Source organism: Anoplolepis gracilipes, chromosome 2, assembly GCF_047496725.1.
Source record: "Anoplolepis gracilipes chromosome 2, ASM4749672v1, whole genome shotgun sequence".
NCBI classification, from domain to species: Eukaryota; Metazoa; Arthropoda; class Insecta; order Hymenoptera; family Formicidae; genus Anoplolepis; species Anoplolepis gracilipes.
Genome location: NC_132971.1, coordinates 2695820 through 2722220, shown reverse-complemented (window position 1 = coordinate 2722220; position 26401 = coordinate 2695820). Strand labels below are relative to the sequence as shown.

At 33.0% G+C, this 26401-nt stretch overlaps 4 protein-coding genes across 7 annotated transcripts; 1 reads left to right on the top strand and 3 right to left on the bottom strand.

Moving 5' to 3' along the window:
- Positions 1-253: 253 nt before the first annotated feature.
- Positions 254-4305, bottom strand: LOC140676211 (dihydrolipoyllysine-residue succinyltransferase component of 2-oxoglutarate dehydrogenase complex, mitochondrial). Its single transcript, XM_072911065.1, has 9 exons — positions 4109-4305; positions 3505-3529; positions 3344-3395; positions 3063-3133; positions 2832-2959; positions 2382-2729; positions 2141-2316; positions 1567-2017; positions 254-1457 (listed from the first exon to the last, which is right to left on the bottom strand). The coding sequence occupies exons 1-9, from the start codon at positions 4181-4183 to the stop codon at positions 1323-1325; spliced, it is 1461 nt and encodes a 486-aa protein (XP_072767166.1). The 5' UTR covers positions 4184-4305; the 3' UTR covers positions 254-1322.
- A 524-nt stretch (positions 4306-4829) lies between these two features.
- On the bottom strand, positions 4830-6561 carry LOC140676422 (uncharacterized). Of its 3 annotated transcripts, XM_072911456.1 has the most exons (6): positions 6414-6549; positions 6215-6336; positions 5979-6097; positions 5702-5884; positions 5416-5624; positions 4830-5204 (listed from the first exon to the last, which is right to left on the bottom strand). In XM_072911456.1, the coding sequence occupies exons 3-6, from the start codon at positions 6091-6093 to the stop codon at positions 4911-4913; spliced, it is 801 nt and encodes a 266-aa protein (XP_072767557.1). In that variant the 5' UTR covers positions 6094-6097; positions 6215-6336; positions 6414-6549; the 3' UTR covers positions 4830-4910. The 3 variants fall into 3 exon arrangements, with proteins under 3 accessions (XP_072767557.1, XP_072767558.1, XP_072767556.1); XM_072911457.1 differs by lacking the exon at positions 6215-6336 and having other exon boundaries at positions 6414-6561; XM_072911455.1 differs by lacking the exon at positions 6414-6549 and having other exon boundaries at positions 6215-6403.
- A 207-nt stretch (positions 6562-6768) lies between these two features.
- LOC140663022 (condensin complex subunit 2-like) lies at positions 6769-10376 on the top strand. Its single transcript, XM_072886863.1, has 2 exons — positions 6769-7149; positions 7808-10376. The coding sequence occupies exon 2, from the start codon at positions 7880-7882 to the stop codon at positions 9935-9937; it is 2058 nt and encodes a 685-aa protein (XP_072742964.1). The 5' UTR covers positions 6769-7149; positions 7808-7879; the 3' UTR covers positions 9938-10376.
- Positions 10377-10474: 98 nt separating this feature from the next.
- LOC140663027 (F-box only protein 32) lies at positions 10475-26375 on the bottom strand. 2 transcript variants are annotated; one of them, XM_072886870.1, is made up of 7 exons: positions 25726-26375; positions 14505-14548; positions 14197-14246; positions 13776-13962; positions 13469-13644; positions 13144-13394; positions 10475-13020 (listed from the first exon to the last, which is right to left on the bottom strand). In XM_072886870.1, exons 1-7 carry the CDS (start codon positions 25845-25847, stop codon positions 12822-12824), a joined length of 1029 nt encoding a protein of 342 aa, XP_072742971.1. In that variant the 5' UTR covers positions 25848-26375; the 3' UTR covers positions 10475-12821. The 2 variants fall into 2 exon arrangements, with proteins under 2 accessions (XP_072742971.1, XP_072742970.1); XM_072886869.1 differs by having other exon boundaries at positions 14505-14551; positions 25726-26365.
- Positions 26376-26401: the final 26 nt, after the last annotated feature.

The following is a 26401-nucleotide window of genomic DNA, read 5'->3' as shown; positions in this document are numbered from 1 at the left end:
TTACTAGAAAAATAAAATATATATTTAATTTCCAGGCAGAAGAACAATTGCATTGCATCGAAAAATATAACAATTATTTATCTTTCCTTGTTTCTAAAAATATACTCCAAAATGACGGATACAAATATTAAAAGAATTTTCGTTAAACAAATTTAATCAGTCGTTTAGCTAATGTTGTTTAATATATTAATTATTTATTATTAGCACTGTTTAAAAACTTTTTTAATCATAACATTATTGAAATGACACAGAATTCAAGGTTTAATCAGCGTGCTTTATATATGCATATTTCGTCATTAATACACAGAATATCGAACAATATACAATGTATTTTACAACGGGACTAAAGATATTCGCATTTCATATCTCCACAATTCATTTATATTGACAATATAAAGACAGAGTGATAAGAACATTGTACGATGTATCGTAACAAATGTTGTTTTACAATACAGCGTACCTTCATGTGGATTTTTGTTTCAATTTAACGATACTTTAAAAAATTCATACAGAATTTGGCAGTGTGTATGTTAACGTATTATACGCTAACGTATTTTGCTCCACACTCCTATGCAAAAACATATATCTACGTTTTGGTTCGTTTCTTTCATTTAAAAACAATTTTGATTTACAAGATAATATCCCTCTTTTCTTCTAGTGCAGAAAAGTTCCCGATGAACAGATACTTCCGAAACACTCGGTATAACGTACAAGTGCAAACTATATCACTTTCGAATTTTTAAAGATTAAATCGCGTTACGTATAATACCCATGGTCACAATTCAACAATACTAAACACTTAGATTGGTGAGATTTTATTTTAGCTTTGGATCTACATCTAATAAAGTATTTTCTAACTCGACTTCTCCGTTCCTCTGTGCTCACATCTTCGCCAACTCAAGCGTGATGCGTACGAAGGAAATAAAAATATGCATTCGTGGTATCTCGAGGTTTCATGCGTAAACAAACATAACTAATGATGTAATTACATTGAGCGATTGTCATATCGAAAAATTCCGATAACAAAAATCGTTCAACATAGTCAGGTTTAACATACAAAGCGACTCATTTCACTGAAAGAATTCAGAATAACAGTACTAACATATTTATCGTTATTTATGACTGCACTTGCCACATCATCCCATGTTCAATTTATAGAGATTGATAGAATATTGAAACGTTTCTTAATGCTCCAATCAAAAGGTTTCCAAAGCGGGAAGACTCCCAACTGAGAATTTTTACGGACTGTCGCGTCGCGCTCTTCTTTATTCCAAGATTATCATAAAAATTGTCAATGCGCGACAAACGTCTGTTTTAAGTTATTAAAGGCCAGCTAAGATAATCCTAGGATCTTCTACGGCATCTTTGATCTTTCTTAAGAATAGTACAGCCTCGCGCCCATCGATCAGTCGATGATCATATGTCAAAGCTACGTACATCATTGGTTTAATGACAACCTGAGAATATAAGGTGCTTGTTAATTGACAAATAATGAGTAATAAAAATTATAATTATAGACATTGATAGAAACTGACGAATCTTAATAAAAATTTCGTTGAACTTTACCTCTCCCTTAACGGCGATTGGTCTATCAAAGACGCCGTGCATACCGAGAATTGCACTCTGCGGCGGATTAATGATGGGAGTTCCTAACATTGAACCGAAAACGCCACCGTTACTTATAGTAAAAGTGCCGCCGTCCATGTCCTCGACGGTGATCTTTCCTTTCCTGGCTTTGTCGCCTAACGCAGCCAAGGCAATCTCGAGCTCGGCGTAATTTTTATTCTCTACACTGCGTAGCACTGGCACAACGAGTCCCTTGGGCGTCGCGACGGCCACGCTAATGTCTACGTAATCTCTATATACTATATCGGTGCCGTCTATTACGGCGTTTACCACAGGTTGATCTTTCAAAGCGTAAGCACTGGCTGCGACGAACGGACTCATGAATCCGAGTTTGATACCGTATTTTTTCGTAAATGATTCTTGATGCGTTTTTCGAAACTCAATAATGCGACTGCAAATTAATAATGCGACATACGTTAAGTAAAAATTAAAATAAAATATGTTAAACATCATAAATAAGATCTTTAAATACAAATTATAAGCGACATAAAATCTGTTTGCTCAATGAAATTACCTCATATCAATTTCATTAAAAGTAGTCAACATAGCATTCGTGTTTTGCGCTTCTTTCAGACGGTCTGCGATACGCAGACGCATTCTGTTCATCTTCACCCGTTGTTCTGTCCTGGTGCCGATTATTTCACGCGAATAATCGGTGGGAGGTAGTTGAACTTTCGCGCTTTCCAGCGACTGAAAATACACCGTTCTCACCAACATTATAAGAAGTTACGTATAATTATTCATTAACGAATTACCTGCGCGTGTTTGATAGCAGCGACCGGCATCGATGCGATAGGTGCTTGCGGAGGTGGTGGTTTAGCGGCAGGAGGTGGAATCGGTGCCGCCGCGGGTTGCGGCGGTGGCGGAGGAGGTACCGCCGTGCTAGGAGGTGTTGCCGCTTTTGGTTGTGGCGGCGGAGGAGGAGGAGGTGGCGGTGCGGCCGCAGCAGGTTTCGGTTCTTTTGCCGCGGGTGCGACCGCGGCTCTGCCAATTGCACCGATGTCGATGCTGCATAATTTCTGACCTGGCTTCACGGTATCACCATCTTTAACGAAGAGCTCTTTTATGACGCCAGACCCAGGCGATGGAACGGGAACCGAAGTCTATGGATAATTAAATAAATGATAATAGTCTTATAATATTCCGACTTTGTATATTTCTACTTTATGTTATGATAAAGAGATAAGAAATTGAGATCTACGTACCTTGTCCGTCTCGATTTCGCAAAGAACATCATCTTCCTTGACCTGGTCGCCAAGTTTCTTCTCCCACCTCACATCGCCTTCGCTTACACTTTCGGCGAATGGAGGAACTACAATTTCCTTGATCTCCCCTATTTTTAGATAACACGAATTACACAAAAGATAAATTAAAGTAAATCTTTATTTTGCATGTTTTTAGAAAAACATAATTAAGATTTAAAATATTATACTTACATAATGCTGAAGTTGAATGTATATGTTTTGCTTGATTTATCCAATAACAGTTTGCCTTATATTTTCTACATCTACAGGCAAAAGAATACTTTAAGATCTTTCCTATTTTATCTTTGTTCCATTTTTGAACAATTAAAAGGTATTAGCACAGCATCAAAAAATTAAGGTTTCCAGGCATGTATGTGTTATTAAACTTCTACACAACAGTATATTTTAAAAGTAAATATATATATATATATATAGATGTAAAATAATACACATATACATACAATATTACTTACAATGAAGTTTTGACATTGGGCATATGTTCGGCATGAATAACTACAGTGCGCCCTATAAAAATAATTCAATATAGTTAATAGCTTCCTGTTCCAATAGATTTCTTTCAATCAATGTGATAGTTGTTATTCTCAGTCTTCATTATATCTCCAATTAACCTTACCTTGACTATACAACGATCTCGCGACCTGCAAAAAGAACGAGTTGGTTTAATTTTATTTCACCATTGTTATAAAGCATGTTCAACAAGACAGTAATTCAGAAAAAAACGGTGGGTTCAGTCAGAAAACTAGTCGTATAATCTTATGAAATATTTTCTGACACACACGGTCGAAGATAAAAATAGTCATTGTTCCACCATGAGGGAGAAAGAGACAAAAAGAGAGAGCACACCATCGGCCTTGCAACTTTACAATCGAAATGATTAATTACAATTACGATAAGCACGTGTTCATCGATAAGTCTCGTGATCAAGGATTAACTCCTCGCGCAGAAATTTTAAAAATGACAGACCACATGAGCCACAAAGGTGTCGTCGAGCGATACGTATGTATGTATGTATATATATTATGTAATCGTCGCGGCGAGAGAAAAAGATTGGAGACACTGACAAATCTCGAAGGCACAATTCGACGAACGCTCCTCGGCAGTTTAATCTCCGAGAGAGAGCGATATAAATATCACAGCGGTCGATCGTGCGTGTTGCAAAGAGGAAGAGAGAGAGAGAGAGAGAGCGGGAAAGTCGGAACGTCCGGACGTAATCTTACCTTGGCCTGTAACACGTTACTTCGCGTAATTACGCGAGGCGCGAAACGCGAACAATTGGACAGCATCGCGGCCATCCTACGATAAGGAAAGCGTGCACTTCGTACGTTCACTCACGTGTCACGAGCGAGAATGACGGCACGCACCACACACACACACCACACGGCTTCTCGCGGTGGAGGGTGGAGGCCGGTGACGGGTGTCGGTAAGGTTGGAAGAAAGATAAGGGCTCTTGCACACAGAATTTGTCAATGCGTTATGCGTGCGGAAAAGCGGCGCGATAGCCAATCGATTTACAGTTCGTCCGTAAGAACGAAAGGTTGATTGGTCAGAAAAGCGTTGCTTTTTGGCACGTATAACACGTGTCGATGCGTTCTGTGTGCAAGAATCCTAAAAAGAGAAGAAGAAAGAAAAAGAGGACGGAGTTAAATAACCGGCGGCATCTGTTAAGAAAAGACAGCACTAGGTGTTGTATTTATCAGTCTATAAATTACGAGTCTATAAATTGTTTCAAATACTTGGATCTGCTTGCTTTTCTACATTTTTTAAAAATTCTTATCTGCAGAATGAAATAAATGCAAACGTACGCAATTCGAGTTTTGGAAAAAAAAACAAACAGATGAAAAACAAATCTAATCTGTAATAAGAATTAAAGCTGATATAATTTTATTTAAATAACATCACTGTATTGAACAAATATTTATACATCTATAATTCTGTGTAATGTTTAGTAATGATGTACATGTGTATCTAATAGTAAACTATTATAAAAATAAGATAACATAATTCTCTCACAGATTTTAATTATTTTTTTGCAATGTAAACTTTTTTTTCTACCTTTTTGTATCTTTGACAAATAGTATTACTTATCCACATAGATAATTTTTTATTGTAAGTCTCCTCAGAAATACATGTGACAGATATTGCAAACACAGTCAGTCTTGCATGTTCAATAAATTCTGTCGTAATTTCTTCTGGTATCTTTTGAAATTTTGTATCAAGACAAGGATATCCAGTGACATAAACATGATCAAAAGGTTGGATTTCTTTACCCAATAGTCCATTGTCTGTTTCCGACCACCACTTGTTTTCCAAGATCTATTAAAATTAATTTTGTATCGTATTTATACATTGTAACAAATAATCTTTCTAGTAAAATGCTTTTTTATTATATTTAATTTCAATAGTATAAGTCTTATTAATGATTAACAATATATAAAAGGAAAAATAACTGAAATGCATAAGATAGTTCACTATCATGAAAATTAATGATTTGACAACTTGCAATCATGATTGTTTTTAAACTTACAGCTATATCTTGTAAGGATGTATTACATGGATAGGTAAACCGTGGACGTGTCTTAGGAAATTTTTTTGGACAATTTTCGATTATTTTTGTTGTTCTTAAATTTCCAGCTTGATTCCTATACTTTTCATCAATCTCTTGTCGTTGTTTCAATAGAAACTGATATTGTTCCAATTTGTAATTAATCTCCACCACTCCTGTTCCATCCTCAACTGCAATAAGACTGCAAAAGTTTTGATCTCTTCCTGTTTATTATTAAATTTATCATTTATCATGCCTCTTGTCTTACTTGTTAGAAACAAATTATTGACATTGTGCTTAACATTTGTAACAACTCCAACTAGCTCAATTTTACGTACTTTAATATAAGGCATATTGAATGGGTGAAAATGTACATAACGTCCTTCCTTATAAGGTACTAATCGATATAGCTCCATAATGAGCATTGGTACATTTAATGTCATTCGTGAATCTGAAATTACAAATTTATTTATTGAAACCTGTATTATTATATTTATACACAAATATAAATCTTAACTTAATATTTCATTATGTTGTATCCTTACCAGCACTGACATTAATACCACACCATTCTTTTTTCAATGAAAGGGACTTTTGATAATCATCATATTCCTCCTTACTCAAGGCAACAATGCCATTTACTAATTTTTTTTCAAACATTTCTCTGAGATAATAAAATATAATTATGCCAATTTGATATTTAAATTTAGTGTCTCTCAAGATAATGAATATAAAAATTATATTCTTGTAGTGTTAGAATATTTGTTAAGAATCAAATTACCAATTATTTTATAAAAGAACAGCGAAAATTCACAAATGTGCAAACTCCCACTAATTTTATGTTGGAGTTTGTGCGTATTTATTTGTGTATATATTTACACAGCTTAAAAAATTAGCTGTTCGCTAAATTAATATTCATATTAATATTATTTCTTTTTTTTTTTAAATCTTTCTTATATATATATATCAAACGCAAATACCAAATTGTAGATGTTTCTTTTAATATTTTGCTCTCAAACTTTAGAACTTTTTGCACTTGAGAAGAGATGAATGATGAACGTATGTATATTTAGACTTTTAAGCATTGAATGGACAAAAAATACAAACAAAATAAAGCAGTTCATAATTCTAAATCATGATGCATGAATATCTAGATAGGATACGTTTGATCGAAAATATCTTGAATTCCGAGGTTTTTGAGTCATGTTCGATTGACCAATCAGAGCAAAGGAATCCTTGCCTCTTTCATCCTGATTGGTCAGCCAAACGCTACTCCATCTCACGAGTAGATTTCCGGAACAAACTGCAATCAGTGGTGCGGATCTATTGTCTTTAGAAACACGCGTTTGACGTTTTGTGTATGTACGCGGTACGTTAGCCGTTTCATAAAGCATTTGAATTATCCTATTCAGTTTATTATTGAACAATTTTTTTGTCCACGTTTTTCTATCCCTTACGATATTAATAAGTACAAGTGACGGATAAGTTAGAGAAGGAAACGTAGTTGAATATACTAATTCAAATGTTTAAATATCTTACACACATATATATGTCGTAAGATACGTGATACTCGATGCCTTCTCAGGACAGTAAACGCACATTAGAGGTCCTGCAAAAAACTTACGAGGAACTGCAGCGTTATTATATTCTACTGCGACTGATTAGGAGCGATCTCGAAAAGATAGCGAATAATTTCACTGCTATAAACAGTGGGGAGTAAGTAATATTTAGATATGTATGATTAACTTACCTCATTAAACAATGGTTTTTTTTTTATAGAATAAGAAAATAAAACTTTATAGAATGAGAATATTTTTCATTATGGATACAGTTATTTTACTCCATTCCCAAAAATGGAGTATAATTTTTCAAGAATAAAATCAATGAAAAAACTATAATTTATTTAATGTACAAAAATGTTAATTAATTTGTTTGATTATCGCTAAAATGGTATTAATTCAAATTTTATGCTTTATTTATAACCTTTAAGTACGAAATATATATAATTAAATTAGTATTAAGATATATATACAATTAGGTTAGTTTGAGTCAGAGTACTTATTAATAAATGGAGCAAAGTATATTTTTTTGCCCAATATCATAACAATCTAATCTATAAAGTTATTCTCACACCTTCTGTAATTCTCATGTTTTGATTAATACAAGTTGTTTTCATGTAAGCAATATTTATGATACAACTTAAAAAGAAATACTTTTTATTTTATAGCTATAATTTTTATATATGACTTATATTACAGAAAAAAATAGGATTGTGCAGAAACTAGAAATGTATTATAAATGTACGATATATAATATATAAATGATTCTATTTTATTATTATGATTGAAATAAATGTGTGCTTGCTTTCTTCCAGGAATGCAAAAGTTGATTTGAAAAGAGATACATAGAGTACCAGTCCATTAAGTCATATATTTTTTATAACAACATGGAGTCTCGCAAATCTGTAATAAACAAGAGGCTGGAGACTGTGGTGCAGCAAAGTTCACCTACTTCTTCATCACCGTTGCGAAGGAAGTCTGTTTCCTTTCAAAATCCACCATCGACTGTTCTCTCAGTAAATGACGATGAAGCGGAACGTATTGCTCGTCGACGGGAGATTTTTACATCAACGCCATTATCATCTAATATTACCTTCACTAACAAAAGACACTCTCTTGGTCTGGGATTTTTAGCGAATATCCCGGCCCCTCAGATGGTCGAGAGCATAAGTCAATGCATAAAACTGAACGCCGAGAACAAGATCAACATTAAAAATGCGTTTAGTTTAGAAATGATCGATTTTATGACATATATGATAAAAAAGCAAGACGCCAATATGTCGAATCTGCAAGTGGCTAGCACATCTCTGGATGTGAGCACCAAAATCTACGGACTCCGTGTAGATGGCGTACATACTGATATATTTAAAATAGCGGGTGGATTGGAACAAGCGGTCGACGATACGGAGCGAAATGCGGAGGATCATAGAGAAGACGCAGAAGACGCGGAAGCGAACGTAACAGTACAAAAGAAGAAAAGGAAAAAGAAAGCCAAGCAAAAGATTTTTAATACTGTAGAGGCTTTAAGAGGTAATATCGAAATCCAAAAACCTATGTCGATGATGATAGGCCAAGGAGATTCGCAAACCAGCGACATGCTGTATCAAGTGACGCTACCGCATCATGCAAATTCCGGTTTTTATCTGCATCTTTATAATGATGTGCTCGTTGACGTTGTAGAGGATAAATCTGGATCACAAAACAGTCCAGATACCAAATACAGTACACCGATAATTGATGATTTCTCGAATTTGGAGATCTGCATGTCATATTCGAACTTCGAGTTTCTTGACTGGTCTGTGGAAGATGAACCGGAAGAGAACATGGCCGAAGAAGCCGAACATAATGATGAGAGTAATCATTTCCATTTCGATCTGGATGCGAGCGTGGAACCTGATGACAATAGCTCAATGCCTGAACCGATGAATTTCTTTGACTTAAAGCACGACAATAATGTTCAAGGATGTTACCAGGGAGTAGCGAACCGACGTAGCGAGAATGTTTTGGACGTGCGCAATGTTCCGACGTCAGCGACGCTGCCGAATACATCTGAATATTCCTTTCTTCAGCCGAATATGAATTTGCATTGGGCCGGGCCATTTCATTGGAAATTTCGAAATTTCGCAAGACCTTCCACTGACACCGGTAGTAAGGTGACACATTGTATGCAAGCTCCGCTGCGAAAAAGAAGACAAATCGAGCTGGCGTATGACGAGAATAGCGATGTGATTGATGCAAAATTCGCGCTGAGCCTGTCCAATAAATTACAAGCCAAGACTGCGAAAACGGAATGGAATACAGAGGACTTAATGTTACCGGAAGATGTACATTATGATATTGCGCAAATGATGAAGCTGTACCTGAATCCAAGACTGATTTTAAAGTCGCAAAACGATGAAAAAGGGAATGATAATAATGCGGTGACCGCCGTGGACGTGTCAGACAACGAGAGATACGATTATAACAATCCAAACGACACGTTAGAATATTGTCCTGATACGAATAATGGTGATGATTATGAAGAAGGAGGTAGGGACTTTGAAGATGATGCTATTGGGTTAGGTAACCAAAACTTTATCGGTGACAATCTGGTTGCCGCGCCAAAACTAGCTAATAAAATATCCATTGCCTACTGCTTGAAGGCGAAGAAGATCGACATGCGACAATTGAAAAAAACTATATGGAAATTGTGTACGAATGATAATGTTGATTTAATAAATATTAACGAAGAAGAGAACACACACATCGAAGCGAATACGAATATGAAGGAGAATAAGCAGTTTAGCGATATTTACAAAATGTTACCAAAATTATTAACGAAAACCAATGTCGAGGCATTGAGCGTGCCAATTGCTTTTATATCCCTGTTACATCTTGCGAATGAAAAAACGTTGAAGATTCATTCGCTTCCGGATATGTCCGATATTATCGTCGGGGCGGATTGAAAAGACTCTTGCCGAATAATTCTTGTACATATTAATATAAAAAATACTTAATAAGTAATTTTGTATGAAGAATATATTCCGAACAATATATGTCATATGTTCACTCTAACTGCATAGATATACATTGACATATACACGCACGCATAATGCATGAACAGACTTTATATGCATTTCTTTTAATATTGGATTAATTTTTTATTTCAATTTCTTTGAATTAATTTTTATATTTGAAATTAATTTTTAGTACAATATTAAAAGAAACGTGTACAGCCTGATTTGTGTCGAATCTCAATAATTAAAAATAAACATTTTTTTTTTATAAAATACTATCAACGGAACATTTGTAATTACTAACAGTTCTATAATTTTCAATTACAAAATAAAGATATATTAGAAATATTTTTAATAAATATAATTAAAATGCTCGTTACATACTGTAAAAACAATAGTTTGATCAATAATTACATGTGTATATATAATATACATATATATATATATATATATATATATATATATATATACACATATATATATATATTTTTATATATTTAAATAAAGTTTATTTTGAAGCATTTTGCACAACACCGTTCTACACATCTGCTTATGTAAATAAAATAATTCTGATCAGGATCCCTTTATATATATCTTACAGAGACCAGTTCGTTGAATTAATGTACACAGTGTGAGCTGCCAGAATTTTCTCAACTCAAGCTTATTACACATTAATGTTGCGCTCATACCGCGAGTTTGGTCATTCTGTCTTTAGTGACTAGGTTAGTATATTTAAGTCATGCAGTAAATTTGAGTTTTTGCTAATAATAAAACAGCAAATATCAAAAAAACGTCTCGTCGCTGTATGGAAATTTACACAAACGACGTATCGATTCGTGTAAATGCAATAGCATCCGCTTTGGCAGTATAATTTTCTGTTCTCCGATTTAATAACAGTATAATTTCTCTTTTTTTTTCCTACATATCGTAACTTAGGTCTTTTTTTAGAAATTTTCACATTGTTACAGCTAAACGAATACATATGTATGCGCACAAACTCACGCGATAAATAATGTATATAAATATAGAATCTTTTAAAATTAAACACAGAATGCGAAAGTTCAATATATGTTATCTCTGTATTGCTTTAACTACTGACACCCTGTATAGGCGACGACAGGACTTCGTGATTTACTGCGGTCGCAAAATTGATAATGACGATTACATTTTGTACTGTGTAAGTTACTTAATGTACATCTTCATCACAACATCCAGACGACTGTCAAATTGTTCTCTTGAAACTCACGATCGCTCTAAAATCTCTGGGACCTTTCAATTAATAGCTTAGCCGAAAATTGCGAATATATTATTACAATTCACATTATTGCACCACAAAACAATGCAAAATAAAAAAAAAATACGAAAAAATACGATACATAAGAATATATTGCACAAATAGTAAAGTCTATACATTCTGATCAAATAAAAGTCGACGCGCGCAATAAATATTGTGCCATTGGATAATATACGAAAACAAAAATTCACATTGCTTAATAAGCTAAATGCAAATCCAAAATGCAATAGAGTTATAAATAGCACCAAAAATGTTCGAGAAATGTTTAAGAAATAGCTGTGTTTCTCCGTTGCATTAATACGTGCATCGTATTTTAAATACGTGTTTACGTATGATACAACGACTTTTTTATCCATTTTTCGTGTGCACTGTCGGCAAAATGATTTTGTAACGACAAAGAGAATATTCTTCAAAAAGATTTAAAAGATTGTCTTCATTGATATTTTATACGAAAAATAATTTTTTAAATGTTTTTATATATTTCATATACGGTAATGCAATTGCGAGAAAATTAAATTTTTATTTTAATTAGACTTGAGCCTGTTTCAAGTAACACTTTGTATTAGGCTAAAGAAAGTCTCTTTCGCGCTGCAAAACATCAAATGTATGGGCTTTGAAATACATTTCGTTAACATAACAAATATCATTTAAATGGATAAAGATAGGCTGATACTATCAACTGATCATTTGCTGATATTATCAGAGAAAAAATCATTGGATTTCAAGGGGTGCTACCGCAAAATCACACGTAGTCGTTTATATCCGTTTCGAACACCGAAAGCTTATCAGCGTAAATCGATAAATCCTTATGCGATTTTCTTGAACAGACGTGCGTGACTTTTTTTTCTTACCGCAAACAACATTATACGACTAGTGCCTATTTTCTACAACCGTAACTCGAAGGATAATGGAAAAAACCTTCCCTTATCGTTCTTAGAATGCGTATCCACGCTATAGGAATCTCGAAGTAAAGAAAAGCAGATCGGGAATCTTGTATTACACCAAAGATTCCATTGACCAGAAAATACCAATCACTCGATCAAAATACAAAATGAGCTTGAGTGGAAATCATTAACAGGAAATATTACTTATGCATAGCCAGAGAGAGAGTACGGAATCGATTTTTCTTTAACAAAAAGCTGAGTGAATCATTAATTATGGAACAAGTAAACTTTAAAGATATCTGTCTATTGAATAACACTTGTATTTTTCTAATTCTGGGCGGCTTATCAGTTCTTCAAACATTCATGAAGCAGACAAAAATATAGGCCTCCAGTTAAAGATATTTGTTAAAGCAAGATCGATATCAAACTTCTAAAAAAAACCATTCTTAGTATCGATCTCTATCTTTCGGACCCATATAGCACGTATTGAGATTAAATCTCGAGTTAAATATATTTTTCAGAAGGTAACGTTAGAATCTCTCCCTATCTTTCAAGCATTCGCAATTGCGATTACATCACTGCTTCCGTTCTTTTTGCACATACATTCGGCATACATTCCGTGCATTCTTACAATAGAATTGTATCGCGAAAGCTTTCACAGCGAGAAGAATTTTAGGAAGGTCTGCGGAGGAATCGGTACATGGAGAGACGCCTGATCGACGTCTGCCAGTTTTTCTTGAAACGCCGGATCCTGATCTGCGATACAAGGATGACCCAGCGATCGCCAAAACAAGCAACGACAATTACGGCATAACTGTATCATTTCAGCATATTCCTCCCGCAATCCAAAAGACCTAGACAAAGTAGAAATACGATAATGACAATATAACACAAACATAAACAGAAGTTTAGTCTAGAAAGAATAGTATAATAAACTAATATTTGCAGCATCTTCATAAAAGAATGTATGTACTAACCTTCGGGCGATAGTGAATATAGTCTTCCAGTCTTTTCCAGGATTGTTTTGTGTGGTGGTGGCGATCTGTTGCGGCGTAAAGTGATACTGGGCGAGCTCGCGCCAAATTCTTTGCTCTTGCGCTAAAACAGCGAGGTGTTCACAGGCCTCGGACGAGGCTTCAATATCTCGCGGATCGCTTAGGCGCAGAAGGACTTCCCGCCGGCACTCAGGCGGCAGATCCGACCACTGAGGTTGTTGTTGCTCGTCCGGCTGCAATGATTCGTTCATTATGATCTTGAATTGCCTAAGTGTTAAATCGTTCTGCTAATTTTTGAGTACCTTACCTGAGTGATGGTAATAGATGATGCGATCTGCAAGATTCTCTCCAGGGCCGCTTTATGTTTCTCCCATAAAATAACGGAACCCAAAGGTCTACCGCCCCAACAGCAACCAGCACTAAAGGCCCGAACTCTCTCTATAAGACGCCGTAGCCTTCCCGTCTGTTGTTGCGACAGTGATACTGTAAATAATTAAAGCAGAAGTCAGTTTAGCGTTAATTTATCCTTCTCTCTTGGGAAAGTGTATTTGCGGAACTGCTAAAAAATTTTCGTGATAGATTCATTTAAAGATGAGCTAACGAAATGCTTTTACCTTCCAGGGCTACTTCCTCGAGCATGTTGAAAAGCACTCTCTGAGCGCATCCACTGAGACCACCCATTCTATGACTGACCAGAAGATCCAGAAGACGGACGATGTAATTAAATCGACGGCAATCGTGTACCGCGGACAGGAAATCTAATCTCTTTAAGGCATCACTCAGGCCATTAAAGCCGGCGATCTGTAAATTTAGGAACGGATAATGATCACGCTTACTAAAATATCTAAGTATAGGAGATGCAAAAGCTGTCGACAGTTTGTTACTGGTGTCGCTTTTGTTTTTTTTTTCTTTCGTTTCTTTCTCACCGCACTTAACATGTTTCTATCGAGCAAATCTCAGTCTCTCTCTCTCTCTCTCTCTCCTCTTGTACAAGGTTGAGTCTAAATTAAGACCGAGCCGGAAGGAGTCACTCACCTCGCGTGTGCACTTCAATGTGATGTGACAATGTGGTTGGACGGCGTTTTCTGAAATTTAAGGAAAATGTTTGTCAATCAAAAATTTTCCTGACTTAACATTATTTTACTAAGAATGCTTCCTTTTCTGCCCCCCTTCCCTTCTACCCTTAATGCTTGACTGATATGCTTGACAATGACAGCCGACTCATTGATATTAAAGCAAAATAATACAAAGAGAAAATACAAGTTTGTAACAAACTGAATTTATAATTGTAACCAACAGATCGGCTGGCATTAATAAGTTTCAATACATGGTACGTTACTCACCTTTCTTCTTATCTTTCTCTTTCTTATCGCCGGCATCTTTCTCGCTGCTGAAAAAAATAATATAAGATAAGTGTGTTTTAGATGTAACATAACATAAAATTTATTAAGAATTTCAGAAAATTATATTTATTAAAAAGAAAAGAAATGTAAAGCTCTTTTAACAATATTTTACATTATTATACATCACTTTATTTTTTTTTTTACTTTAATTATATGTATTATATAATGATGAAAACTCATTTAACGTATCTCAACATGAATATTATAATAATGACAATTTCTATAAATATTCTCTCTCTCTCTCTCTCTCTCTCTCTATATATATATATATATATATATATATATATATATATTTTGTAAGTAAAGTACATTAAAAAAAGTAAAAATGCTTTCCTTTTTACTTTATATTCAGTTCAATCACAATTTCAAAGTATATGAAAAAAACAGTAGTTTTTAGTATTAATCTATTTTTCGTTATATGATATATATATGTGATATATATATACATAACAATATATATATAAATTTTATTCTATATATTATATATATAATTTATATCCTAGTTTTTTCTTTTCATATACATTATAGAATGATGTTATAAACATAATATCATGTATATATAAATGTAATAATTTTTTGAAATACATCTTCGTTTAATTCCTTAAATTAAACTTATGATTTGTTTTATGTTAAATAGAAGTATGCGTGTAGATTTCTGCGAGATGCTAAAGGCACTAATATACGATTCCGATTATGGCATAATACACTGCGACCGGTTTCAATGGACTCGTGGCTGCTACATCTCGCGACAAGTTAGCTTCGATTCAACTATGGAAAGGAAACACTGTTCGCGAAACAATTCTGTTGAAAAGGATTTACATTAGTTTTCTTGCGTCTTCTGATAAAACTTTGGAAAAAAACAATAGAAAAATACATAAAGTAGATGTAGGAATATGTATTAAAATATTTTTTATTATAACAACATAATATCTGTAATAATTATTTTTCATAATATTAATTCTAGATACTCTTCAAAAATCAACATTTTTCTGACTATTTTTATTCCGACTTGATAATTAATAGATAATTCAGAAGCTTCGAATTTTATATTTGTATTTTGCATGGTGATTTTTAAGTAATGTAAGAAACATTGACATCACATAAAAAATCATTACGTATTATTTTATACACAATAAAGAATTTTTCTGAATCCGTAGCGTGAGAAGATTGATCACAACTTATCTCTCCGTTAAAAGTTACTAGGAGTTATTGACATTATCATCGAATTGGTATTTGAAAAAAAATACGTGTAGGTGTTTATGTCCACGGTATAATTAGTTAAACAGGCCACGACAAATCCATCTCGACAGTGGTACCTTTAACAGAGGCCATAATCATTTTATAACACGCCGATCATAATCAACGCAGACACATGTCGCAAGTAAACATTACAACCGTTTTCATCGAGGATAATAACCTTTTTATTTTGATCATGACGCATAAGAAGAAAGGAAGAAGCGAAAAAAAATACATCGGAATTGCATAAAATTACATTAGACAACTCATATTATCGTGAGTCGCGGGATGACTCCATAGTCTCATAATATAGATGCGACATCGGGTTATTTAACTGTTACCAGATTACAACGAATTCTATTTATAAATAAGAAGTTCGAGTCGATATACGCGATATTTATTCTTTGCTTTTAAAACGTCGCAGATTAATTCGCACAAAGTACTATCGAGACTCGAAACGCGGCCATCATCTCTCATTAATTTTAATATAAGTTTAAAGCATGCGAGCAATCGATACCTATTGTAACTCTGTCGTTTATAAATGCATTAAAAAGTATATAAAAATAGAAACAAATTTTATTTAACATAATAACTCCGTCATTATTCACGATGATATTCATATGAGCTGTAAAAACACTTGCATATATAAACGCGATTCTTTCCAGATCTTTGAAATTTTCGACCTCTCGCAGAGATTTAAGAATCCAATAAATGTCATATTAAATTTCTGAATGTTAAGCTTTACGAGATATCAGATATCTTTTTTGAGGATTCATTTGTAGCAGAAATTATCATTGAAATCGTTTTCAATTCTTACAGATTTTAAAGTCAAGTGTCTTACACGTCTCTAAAATAATTTTATTTTAATACAATTTTTTTTAACACGTCTAGTAATACAATTTTATCGTATTTTCCTCGTTGCACTTATAATTCTGTCCATCCAACTAATGACGAACGTTCTATTATAGGGACGCAACGATGACCTTGTACGTTAACTTGCGCATACATTCGCACGTGCAACGTACGCCTCGCGTGCGACGTATATTTGTAATTTTTCCGCCTGAACGAGACTGAATGCGAGAAAACGGTTTCGATCTTAATATATTGATCAGGATGCGTCCTTCCGAATCACGAGCTCGACGAGGCGTCTAAGGTCATCGAATCACCTATAGGAGACTTTATGTTAGCACTTATTTATGATGCGATAGAGAGAGACAATGATAGAAAGAGAAGGGAGCGGGAAGTATCTCATATTAATTCGTAGGATTATGTAACTATTTATAGTGTTCATTATGACAGTCGTAGACACGTGTATGCATGCATGCAACAAATAAAGAAGCCGCAAAAAAGCGGACAACCTCTCGGCAATGTTTAATATCGATATCTCGACTAGAATACTCAATGTCAAGCCAATATTTTATAGCTTGAAGATAGAAGAACAAACATATTATATATCATCGAAATATGTAATTTAACGTCATATATCGCGCAGAGTGTCATGTTTGTCTGAGTTTAATTTCAATTATTTTTCTATAAAATTAGGTAGAAAAAAACACAGATATTTATCTAATAAAATATTAAAACAACATTTATATTTTTCAAATTACAGCTCATAAAAAATAAAAGTCTTTGGAGATTTTAATTTATAATTAAAAAAAAATATACTATTCTATATTTAATAATCTAAAAGCACCGTGTTAAAGATTATTCATTGAATGATATTATAATACAATAATAATGCACAAAAATGACTGGTTATTAGATTTATTATTAGTCGTGAAATGTATACGTGTTCGTGACATAGTTTCGAAGTTATAAACAATATACGTGATAGATGGTAAATGTAGCCTAGAAAGCTTTATAGTCTTCGTTTCTTCATTTCTCTTTCTATCACCGGGCTATAGAACAACACTGGTGGTTTATTTTAGTTCTCTTGTACTTTGTAGAGATTGATATATAACGTAAGTGCATTCTTAGCACCCTAAGCATCTTGTTCCATTAACTCTGCGACATAAAATGGTCGAGTTAGATATATCCCAATAAAAATTCTTGAAGAAACAAAGGGATTCAACACGAGAACAATATCGAAAAATAACGATACGAAGACTTTCTGCAATGGAATTTTGTACACGCGAAATGAATAGCTAAAGAGATTCGCGAACAGAAATGTATCCAGATTTGGATCGAAATATATATAGCTACCGTTACCGACCTGTCAGATAAACTCTTTGTCATTTTAAAATGCGAAAAACAAAGTTTTTTTATTCTCGTGAAATCAGAGATTTAAAAATTCTATATATAGAATTCTACAAAGATACGCAGTAAATAATCGATTAAAAAGTCATGGGAAAACAGAAAAATTTGGAATATTGTTTATGTTAGATAAAAACATAAACTATGTATATTAGAATATGCAAAATATAATATTTGTAGAATGTATTTATACATATTTTTTAGTGTAAGAATTGCATTGAATCTTCTCGAAATAAAATTTTACTACTTTTTCTGCAGCTATATAAGTCATATAATAATTACAGCAATTGTTTTTCTTATTTCATTTAGAATATCTTTGCTAATATCAGATATAATTTTCCGCGCAACATAATTAATAATTGATAATATTTTTTTCTAATTAAAATATAAAATTATATCTGATATCATATAAATTAAAGATAATATCTTTGTAAATAATTTTCTCTACTTTTTTCTCTCTTTTTTTTAAACCATCTATATAATATTATTTAATTAATATTTAACAAACCAAAAATCTATTACACGTGTAATTTTCTTTTCTTTTAATATATATTTTTTTTAATATTTTAATATTTTATTACAATATAATAGTTTTATTTTGTTATACTAACATTTTTTTTTCATGTAAGCAATATTTCGTGACGAACATTCGCAAGTCAAGTCAACCTCGTATGTAAGTTGGACGATAAAGACGAATATAACGGTGTGATTTTTTTCATAAGATAATACTACATGAAACTAAATATATAGTGCAATACAGCATGGTATATCGCACAAAATAATGCGCGAATAATTAATGCGAATCTAAAGAGTGTCAGAGATCGGTCGGGACACGAAACTTTTACTTCCATCGAGTTCACCGACCCTTTCATGGTATGGCTAATCCCATCCAAGCTAGGAAAACTCGCGTAGGAGTATACGGTTGAATCGTCGAAATAATAGCGCGGGTGGGCGCATCGAACATATGTTAAAATCGATAAAAAATGAAGGAAACGGAGAAAACCAGCTTTTACATTTTTCCGCACGCAACAATCCGTACTTTCCAGTCATTTTATCTAACTGTATCAAGATCATTACACGCATGTGTATGCGCGCAACGCGATAATATAACGGCAAAAAAGAAATTTATTAATCTTTAACAACGAGGTCGATTTCGCGCGCGCGCAATCTCGTGTATGCATTTTTTTATTAAAAAAATATATCCTTTTAAATTTAATAAAATATCTCTCTCCTGAGTTTCAGGCAGAAGAAGTGGCTCATTTCACAACTTTTCACACTCTCATTTGTACCATAATGAAAGTAAAATTAGTTTTCTAATTTTTTGTGATTATATTACTCGAAGTTAAGAATTTTAATTAAGAGTTAAACGCATAGAACTCATACTTTCAAAACTATGTATATTAGAATATGCAAAATATAATATTTGTAGAATGTATTTATACATATTTTTTAGTGTAAGAATTGCATTGAATCTTCTCGAAATAAAATTTTACTACTTTTTCTGCAGCTATATAAGTCATATAACAATTACAGCAATTATGTTTTTCTTATTTCATTTAGAATATCTTTGCTAATATCAGATATAATTTTCCGCACAACATAATTAATAATTGATATTTTTTTCTAATTAAAATATAAAATTATATCTGATATCATTTTTTTAATAACGATTTTCTTGTAAATTAAGTTGTGTTTATTCCGCTCAATTATACAAAACATATTAATTTCAATATAATCCGCACATTAAAAATAAGTCTTTTATTAAGCGCGCAAAAAGATTAAAAATGTAAGATAAATGCTTTTTCCGTTACTGCTTTTTCATGTTTTCTTTACCGGTTTTCACGAAAAAACAAAATAGATATATCATTACGTCGACGTGGATCCAAACACACGAAAAGGCTGCGCTGTCTAACCGAATTTACCAAGGTTGCGTGGGTACAGCACTGTGAACGATATTGCGAATTGGTGCAGGTCACGTTACTAGCTAGGTCACGACCCACTTCCGTCTCGGCAAGAGACTCGCGTCAGTATTTCTCCATTTTCAGAGTTTGCCCTGGTCCATTCAAGGATGCCTAATCTCGATGCGAAAAGGATCTTCCCGCGAATCGGAAGAGATATAATTTTGTTAGTAAACATCTCATGATTCTTGCAACATGCTTTTTTAACACAAAACGAAATATACATGTGTGATAAGTATTCTATATTTTTTTAAAGATATCATTTCAACTTTTGATGATTTTTTATAAACTTATGTAAAAATATAGCTTACGTATGTAAAATATTTATCGCATTGTTCTTTTATCGAATTTTTTCGACACGCAAACTTGAGATCAACTTTTTCTTAGTAAAAATATCAAACAATTGATATCAAGATTATAAACAATTAAAAATAAAAGTTCTTTGCAAATTAATCTTTTGAGAGATAATGCAAACGTTATTTTGACTTTGAACTTTATTAAGACTTATTCTTAGTTACCAAGATATAGGATGTATCATAAAGTGGAGAAGATGGCTTCTCCATAAATAAACTTTTGTTAAAGAAATATTATCTTTAAGATTTATCCAAAGATCTATAAATAAAAAGATACGCTAAGTTTACGATAAAAAAAGAACAATAAATGAAAAAATTTATATTACTATGTACTAAAAATAAGAGATAAGTAATTCTCTCTCTCTCTCTCTCTCTCTCTCTCTCTCTCTCTCTCTCTCTCTTTCTCTCTCGTTTATGAAATTATACTATTTTTCACATTAAAATTTGCTTTTGTTTAGCGAATTACTCTATAAACGAAAATAATATGAACGCATCAGACATAGTATAACTTTCCAATAAATTTTTGTTGCCTAGCGATATTTCCAATCTAAGCTTCCAAGGAACTTGGTCAGCTTTGATCCTCGCATTAATTAACTCGTCTTCATCCAGCGTGAAGGAAAGGAATAAACGAGTCAGTTTCTTTCGACGAGTGCGAGAAAGCGCGACGAAGAGTTGAGCGCCCTGATGAAACTTTCATGTGTAACACGAGAACTTCGTATATGATGTCGATAATTCCCTAATATATTTTCAAATATTTCAAAGATACAAGGAAATATTTTTATCTAATTATATTGTATATGTCTATATTGATTATATACAATGCGTATTCCCCAAAAAATTAAAAATACATATACTCTGTACATGTAAATTTGTAAGTATATTTTATAACAAATCTGCAATATTTCTTTTTATCCATTTACATTATTATGTTTCTAAATATGTTCTGGATAATATGTTTTTGATAAAAAGTATCTGATTTTTATAGATTATCAGAAACATATTACGATAAACCTTACTGTCAAGAAAATTTGCAATTAAACATTACTGTAAGTAATATTCCAATAATACCGCGAGATATTACCTATACACACACACATATATAAATATATAAATATATATATACATATATATATATATATATTTATATATTTATACATACATTTTATTTATACATTTATATTTATTAAATATAATATATATATATATATATATATATATTATATTTAATAAATATAAATGTATAAATAAAATGTATAACACGTTGATAGAGCAGAAAAATTTAATATGTACAAATGAATATAGCTTCCAAGAATATTTAAAATATAACGCATTAAAAATGTGCTAATAAAAATTACGGAAACACGTAACGTATTGCATATATGTACATGTGCATGTCGAGATTTTTATGTTCGCAAAAAATCCGGATGCACGCACGCACGCACCGTTAATTGGAAACGCAAGGAGCACGCAGTGCAAGATTTGCACAGTTTGAAAATTAAATACTTCAAACAACGTGACGAGAAATGCTAAATGCTTGCCGATTTCTGGCGGCAGTTTAAACGGAAATAAATATATATACATAACTAAAAGAGTTTCATGTAGAAATACGTTTTGCACATCGCATTTACTTAATAAATAAAAATAAATATATAGGAAATATGTGACTAAATAGATAGATGAGATATTTTTTTGATATTTATAAATTGATATAAATATGCAAAAAATATGCAAATAAATACATTACTTTGCAATCATCTAAAATGTATGAGATATTAAAGAAAGTAATCACATTTTTAACGAACGTATATTTTTCCAATAAGTTAATTGTATTTTATCATCTAATTATTTTCTTATTTAAATGCATGTATTCGTATGTTGCATTATCTTTAGAAACTACGTAACTGTTAATTTTTTTAATACTTTCCGCAAATTAATTAATTTCTCATATGTCATACACGTGTTACATAATAATTATTAATTATTTGGAGTTGAAATTAAGTTTTAATTAACCATCAAACGTTGATGCGTGCAACGATTGAACTTGCAGTAGACTAATTATCAGGTTTAGAATTAAGAAGTAATTTTATTTTAGAGAAGACTATTGTCTAAAGCTACGCCGATGCGGAAACAATAATACAAAGCAATTATCAAGTTCATATTGCGAATTGATTTCTGTACGCTACTGTAAATTCAATACAAAACGGACAATTTAAGATCTTTCATCTCTCATTATAGAGAAGAGAAAGCTTTTTATCAAATGTAATTTAGAAATCAATCAGATATATATATAGAAAGTTATACTTTTAATAAAAACGAGTTAATCGTACAATATATAAATTTACATAACACATGGCGAATTAATAAAAATGTTGCAACACGAACTTTTATGAGTTATAAAATTTAGTTTCCAATCTTCTTATTCTTACAAGCAATTTGACGACTTGCATTATTCTCTGAATTAAAAACACTAAATTTACAAGTATAATTTTTTAAAGTGACAACAAATCTTTATTATATATATTGCTCTTAATAAGATCACGTTTAGTTCATTTGTCAGCGGCGAAGAATATTTACAAGACGTAATAAGTCGCGCGCGAGGGAGTATATTTACGTGGTACAGCTGTTTACATGTGCGTGAGTAACGAAGCGCGTGTTGCGGAGACAAAGAATCGCGCTATACGTTCTTTGACAGCGCGCCCATCAACTTGATGCATCGCGATTCTAATTATCTAAGTCTGTCACGGCCGCAAACATAACTGGTGCAACGAGCACAATGGGCTCAATATCCGGTCGAAGAAATCGCGATGCGCGACCGACGCCGGCGGTCATCCCGAGGACGCGCAAACCGCCAATACGTTGCTGATAAATCTCGAGAGTTAATCGCGGCGAATCCTATAACGTAATCCCCGAAATCCTATTAGCACGTAGATAGGTCAGTTTTATAAACTACAAAGAGATAGTTGGACATATATATGTTACATTAATTTCTAAACACATCGTATTGGGATAAATACGGTTGCAGTAGCGATGCACGGAGATGCACTTTAAAAAATCGCAAGAGTATATGTTATTCAATTTCTATTATTAAGAACTTTAATGAATGCCAAAAGTCAATCCTTCCTGTTCGAGAGAAAGTCGAGAAAAAATAAAATAAAAATTATAATCCACCTGTATTATTAATTAAACTCTTATAAGTAAAATGTATTTTCTTTTGCTTTATAAAATTTAGTTTTATATATAGATTTTTTCATAGCTTGTTATTGCGTTACATTAATTTTTAAAGAATTCTTAAAAAATTTTTTTAATTTATTATAATTTGTAAATTTAATTATAAATCTTTTCTTTTTATTTTATTTTCAAAGATTATATAATACTATTAAATTCATATTACATTCTTTGAAAGTCAAATCTTAGACAAATAATACAGTTTAATTAAGATATATTAATTTTTATTACAGATGTGTCAATAAGTGGAGTCAGCTCTGTTGAAAATAATTCTCTTTGTGCAGAGTTAACAACGCCGATACTTTTATTACTGCTTAATTAATTCTCAAGAAACTTGAATGTCAGGAAACCCGTGGGTGTGATCTCACTTTCGTGAGACACAACGCACATTATTTATGGCAGCATAGAATGAAAAAGAAAAGAAAATAAATTTTCTCCTTCTGTCTTACATGTATAACTATTTTATATTAGTCTCATGATTTTCGATTGATTCAAACGTAAAGCGTTCAAGTCAACCGCATCGATAAAAATCTAAACACACGTGAATAGATTTCGATACGAGTGAACCTTCGAACGTGATTTTTTTGTACGTTGAAGTAATCAATCTAAAGTATATATTAAAGAGAAACAGGTTTACATATTTATTTCTATCACAAATTAGAAATGTCAAACGTAGCTAACATTACAAAATTATTCACGTTTTATCTTAATTTAACGGTTTCGACTAATAACTTTGAATATTTTGTATTATAATATGTATATTTGTATTATAATATATATATTTTGTATTATAATATATATTTTTTTAAATATTATAAGATACAATATTTGAAGTTTTTTAATTAAAAGCTTAGCGAGAGAGAGAGAGAGAGAGAGAGAGAAAACAACATATTTAAAAATCACGTTCACGCATCAACGCGATGCTAGAAATGGTATCATCCACAAGTCACGTTAAAACATCGGTAAAATAATCAATTCGAGCCTCAATCTAAAGATAACCCCTATTATTCTTATCTATATCCTATAAGATAATTTAATGGAAAATGATGATAAAGACAGATATACTGATGGTATATAATATATTTGTTTTGCTCACTATCTTTGTTAAATTTTGCTCCATTTTTTATTCATTCAAAGCAGCGATTTTATGTATATTTAGCGATCATCTTCCAATACTATTTTATTGATTTTTTACTCGAATCCCATGGGACTGGCTTAAAACGAATCGAGAACTTGGAATCGACTCGACTCGCGTTTTATAAGGTATATTTGTAGCGGCATTGCTTTCATGACAAATGGAAAGAACAAACAACTTTTGCACTGCATATTACACGTTATTGTAAGTTCAATTTGCATGATATTACGCGTTATTTCGCACGCGATCTTGAAAATCACCCGAGTTACGAATCGCGTGAGCTACTCGAAGAACATGGTATCACCCATGGGTCGTGCCGGAAGATGAGCGAGGATCGACTCGCCGTAACTATATTATTCGTAAATATATTATTCGATATATCTTCATGTTCTATCAGATATAAATTATAAAGATGGAAATAATTAGCACATCGTAAAATATTGAATATAAAATAAATTAATTAAAAACAAAAAAATATATATATGTATATCGATATAGCAATAGCATTTACATTTGGTGGATTCTAACATATACGTTATATTTGCGATCGAATTAATCGTATCATTAAAAATATCTATTATTGATAAGACTGTCATGGTGCGTTTCGAATGAACGGAAGAACAGTTGGAACGCGTTACGTGTATATCAGTCACAAAGAGATTTCGATCCTTGTCCAAGTTCGACCATTAATAATAATATCCGTCGTATTTATATGCTGTTCGTCTTGTACGACGCAATAATCTGCGTAACAAATTGAGTCGGTCAGTCAGTACGAGAATACTCGTGCTCGCATGTAAACAAACGGAGCTGTCAGACGGATCGATGTAAACGCCAGAATAACAGCTGTGCACTGTGCCATCGCGAGTCGTAGGCCACGAAGCGAGAACAAAGAACGGCGACAGAGAAAAGCAAAAGAGACACAGATATAGAGAAAGATAGAAAGAGAGAAAGTGTGTGTGTGTGTGTGTGTGTGTGTGTGTGTGCGTAGAACAACGACTCACCGTAGAAGAAGCGAGAGGGTTTTGTTGTTGGCGCACTCGAGGATCTTCTTCTTCTCCCAGCCCTCGACTGTCTTTACCCATTCCTCGCCCGGGCTACGCCAGTCCTTGGATATGAACGGCATCCTCAGGACACGCGAAGACTGGCCGGGGAAGCGAGGGCAACACCGATGACGGGAGACAACTCGCGGGGACCCGAGACACGCACCTTGCCGTGTCCGCGGTCTGCGTGTTCGCTGCCTTTGCCGAACAGCTCCGTTCTGTTCTGTTCCGCTCTCGGTCTCGCGCTCCGCCGAGCGCGCATGGCTTTGTTTTAATGACGTCACCGCGCATCAGCTGTGAAGCAGCGTCGAGCGGCGCGTGCGCGTGCTTGACGTTTGTACTCGTCTGAAGTCACCTGCTGAAGTCTGAAATCAACTACTTTCAGATTGTATTGAAAATATTCGTTGTGTGTTATATATATATAACATATGTGAGAGGACAGTTTATATTGGTTAAAAAATCTAAAAATAGTTGAAAGAAAAAAAGAACTTATAACATTATTCTTCCTGTATCTTGCTGTGTACGTAAGAGCCCATTTTTAAAAGGCCCAAGTTTGATAAAATGCGATACGTTTCACTCGAAAATGCCTAACTTTAACGCGTGAAAATGTATATTTAACACCAAGTGTAGTGAGACT

Bases quoted from the DNA above. Each gene is read 5' to 3' on its own strand.
- LOC140676211 (XM_072911065.1), bottom strand. From the start codon at position 4,183: ATGGCCGCGATGCTGTCCAATTGTTCGCGTTTCGCGCCTCGCGTAATT. The intron at 3,530-4,108 runs GTAAGATTACGT...TTCTTTTTGCAG, and splicing joins GTAACGTGTTACAGGCCAAG to GTCGCGAGATCGTTGTATAG. The intron at 1,458-1,566 runs GTAAAGTTCAAC...TTATATTCTCAG, and splicing joins CAATCGCCGTTAAGGGAGAG to GTTGTCATTAAACCAATGAT.
- LOC140676422 (XM_072911457.1), bottom strand. From the start codon at position 6,093: ATGTTTGAAAAAAAATTAGTAAATGGCATTGTTGCCTTGAGTAAGGAG. The intron at 5,885-5,978 runs GTAAGGATACAA...TTGTAATTTCAG, and splicing joins TGGTATTAATGTCAGTGCTG to ATTCACGAATGACATTAAAT. The intron at 5,625-5,701 runs GTAAGACAAGAG...GTCTTATTGCAG, and splicing joins CAATAATTTGTTTCTAACAA to TTGAGGATGGAACAGGAGTG.
- LOC140663022 (XM_072886863.1), top strand. From the start codon at position 7,880: ATGGAGTCTCGCAAATCTGTAATAAACAAGAGGCTGGAGACTGTGGTG.
- LOC140663027 (XM_072886869.1), bottom strand. From the start codon at position 25,847: ATGCCGTTCATATCCAAGGACTGGCGTAGCCCGGGCGAGGAATGGGTA. The intron at 14,247-14,504 runs GTGAGTAACGTA...CTTAAATTTCAG, and splicing joins AGAGAAAGATAAGAAGAAAG to AAAACGCCGTCCAACCACAT. The intron at 13,963-14,196 runs GTGAGTGACTCC...CTAAATTTACAG, and splicing joins CATTGAAGTGCACACGCGAG to ATCGCCGGCTTTAATGGCCT.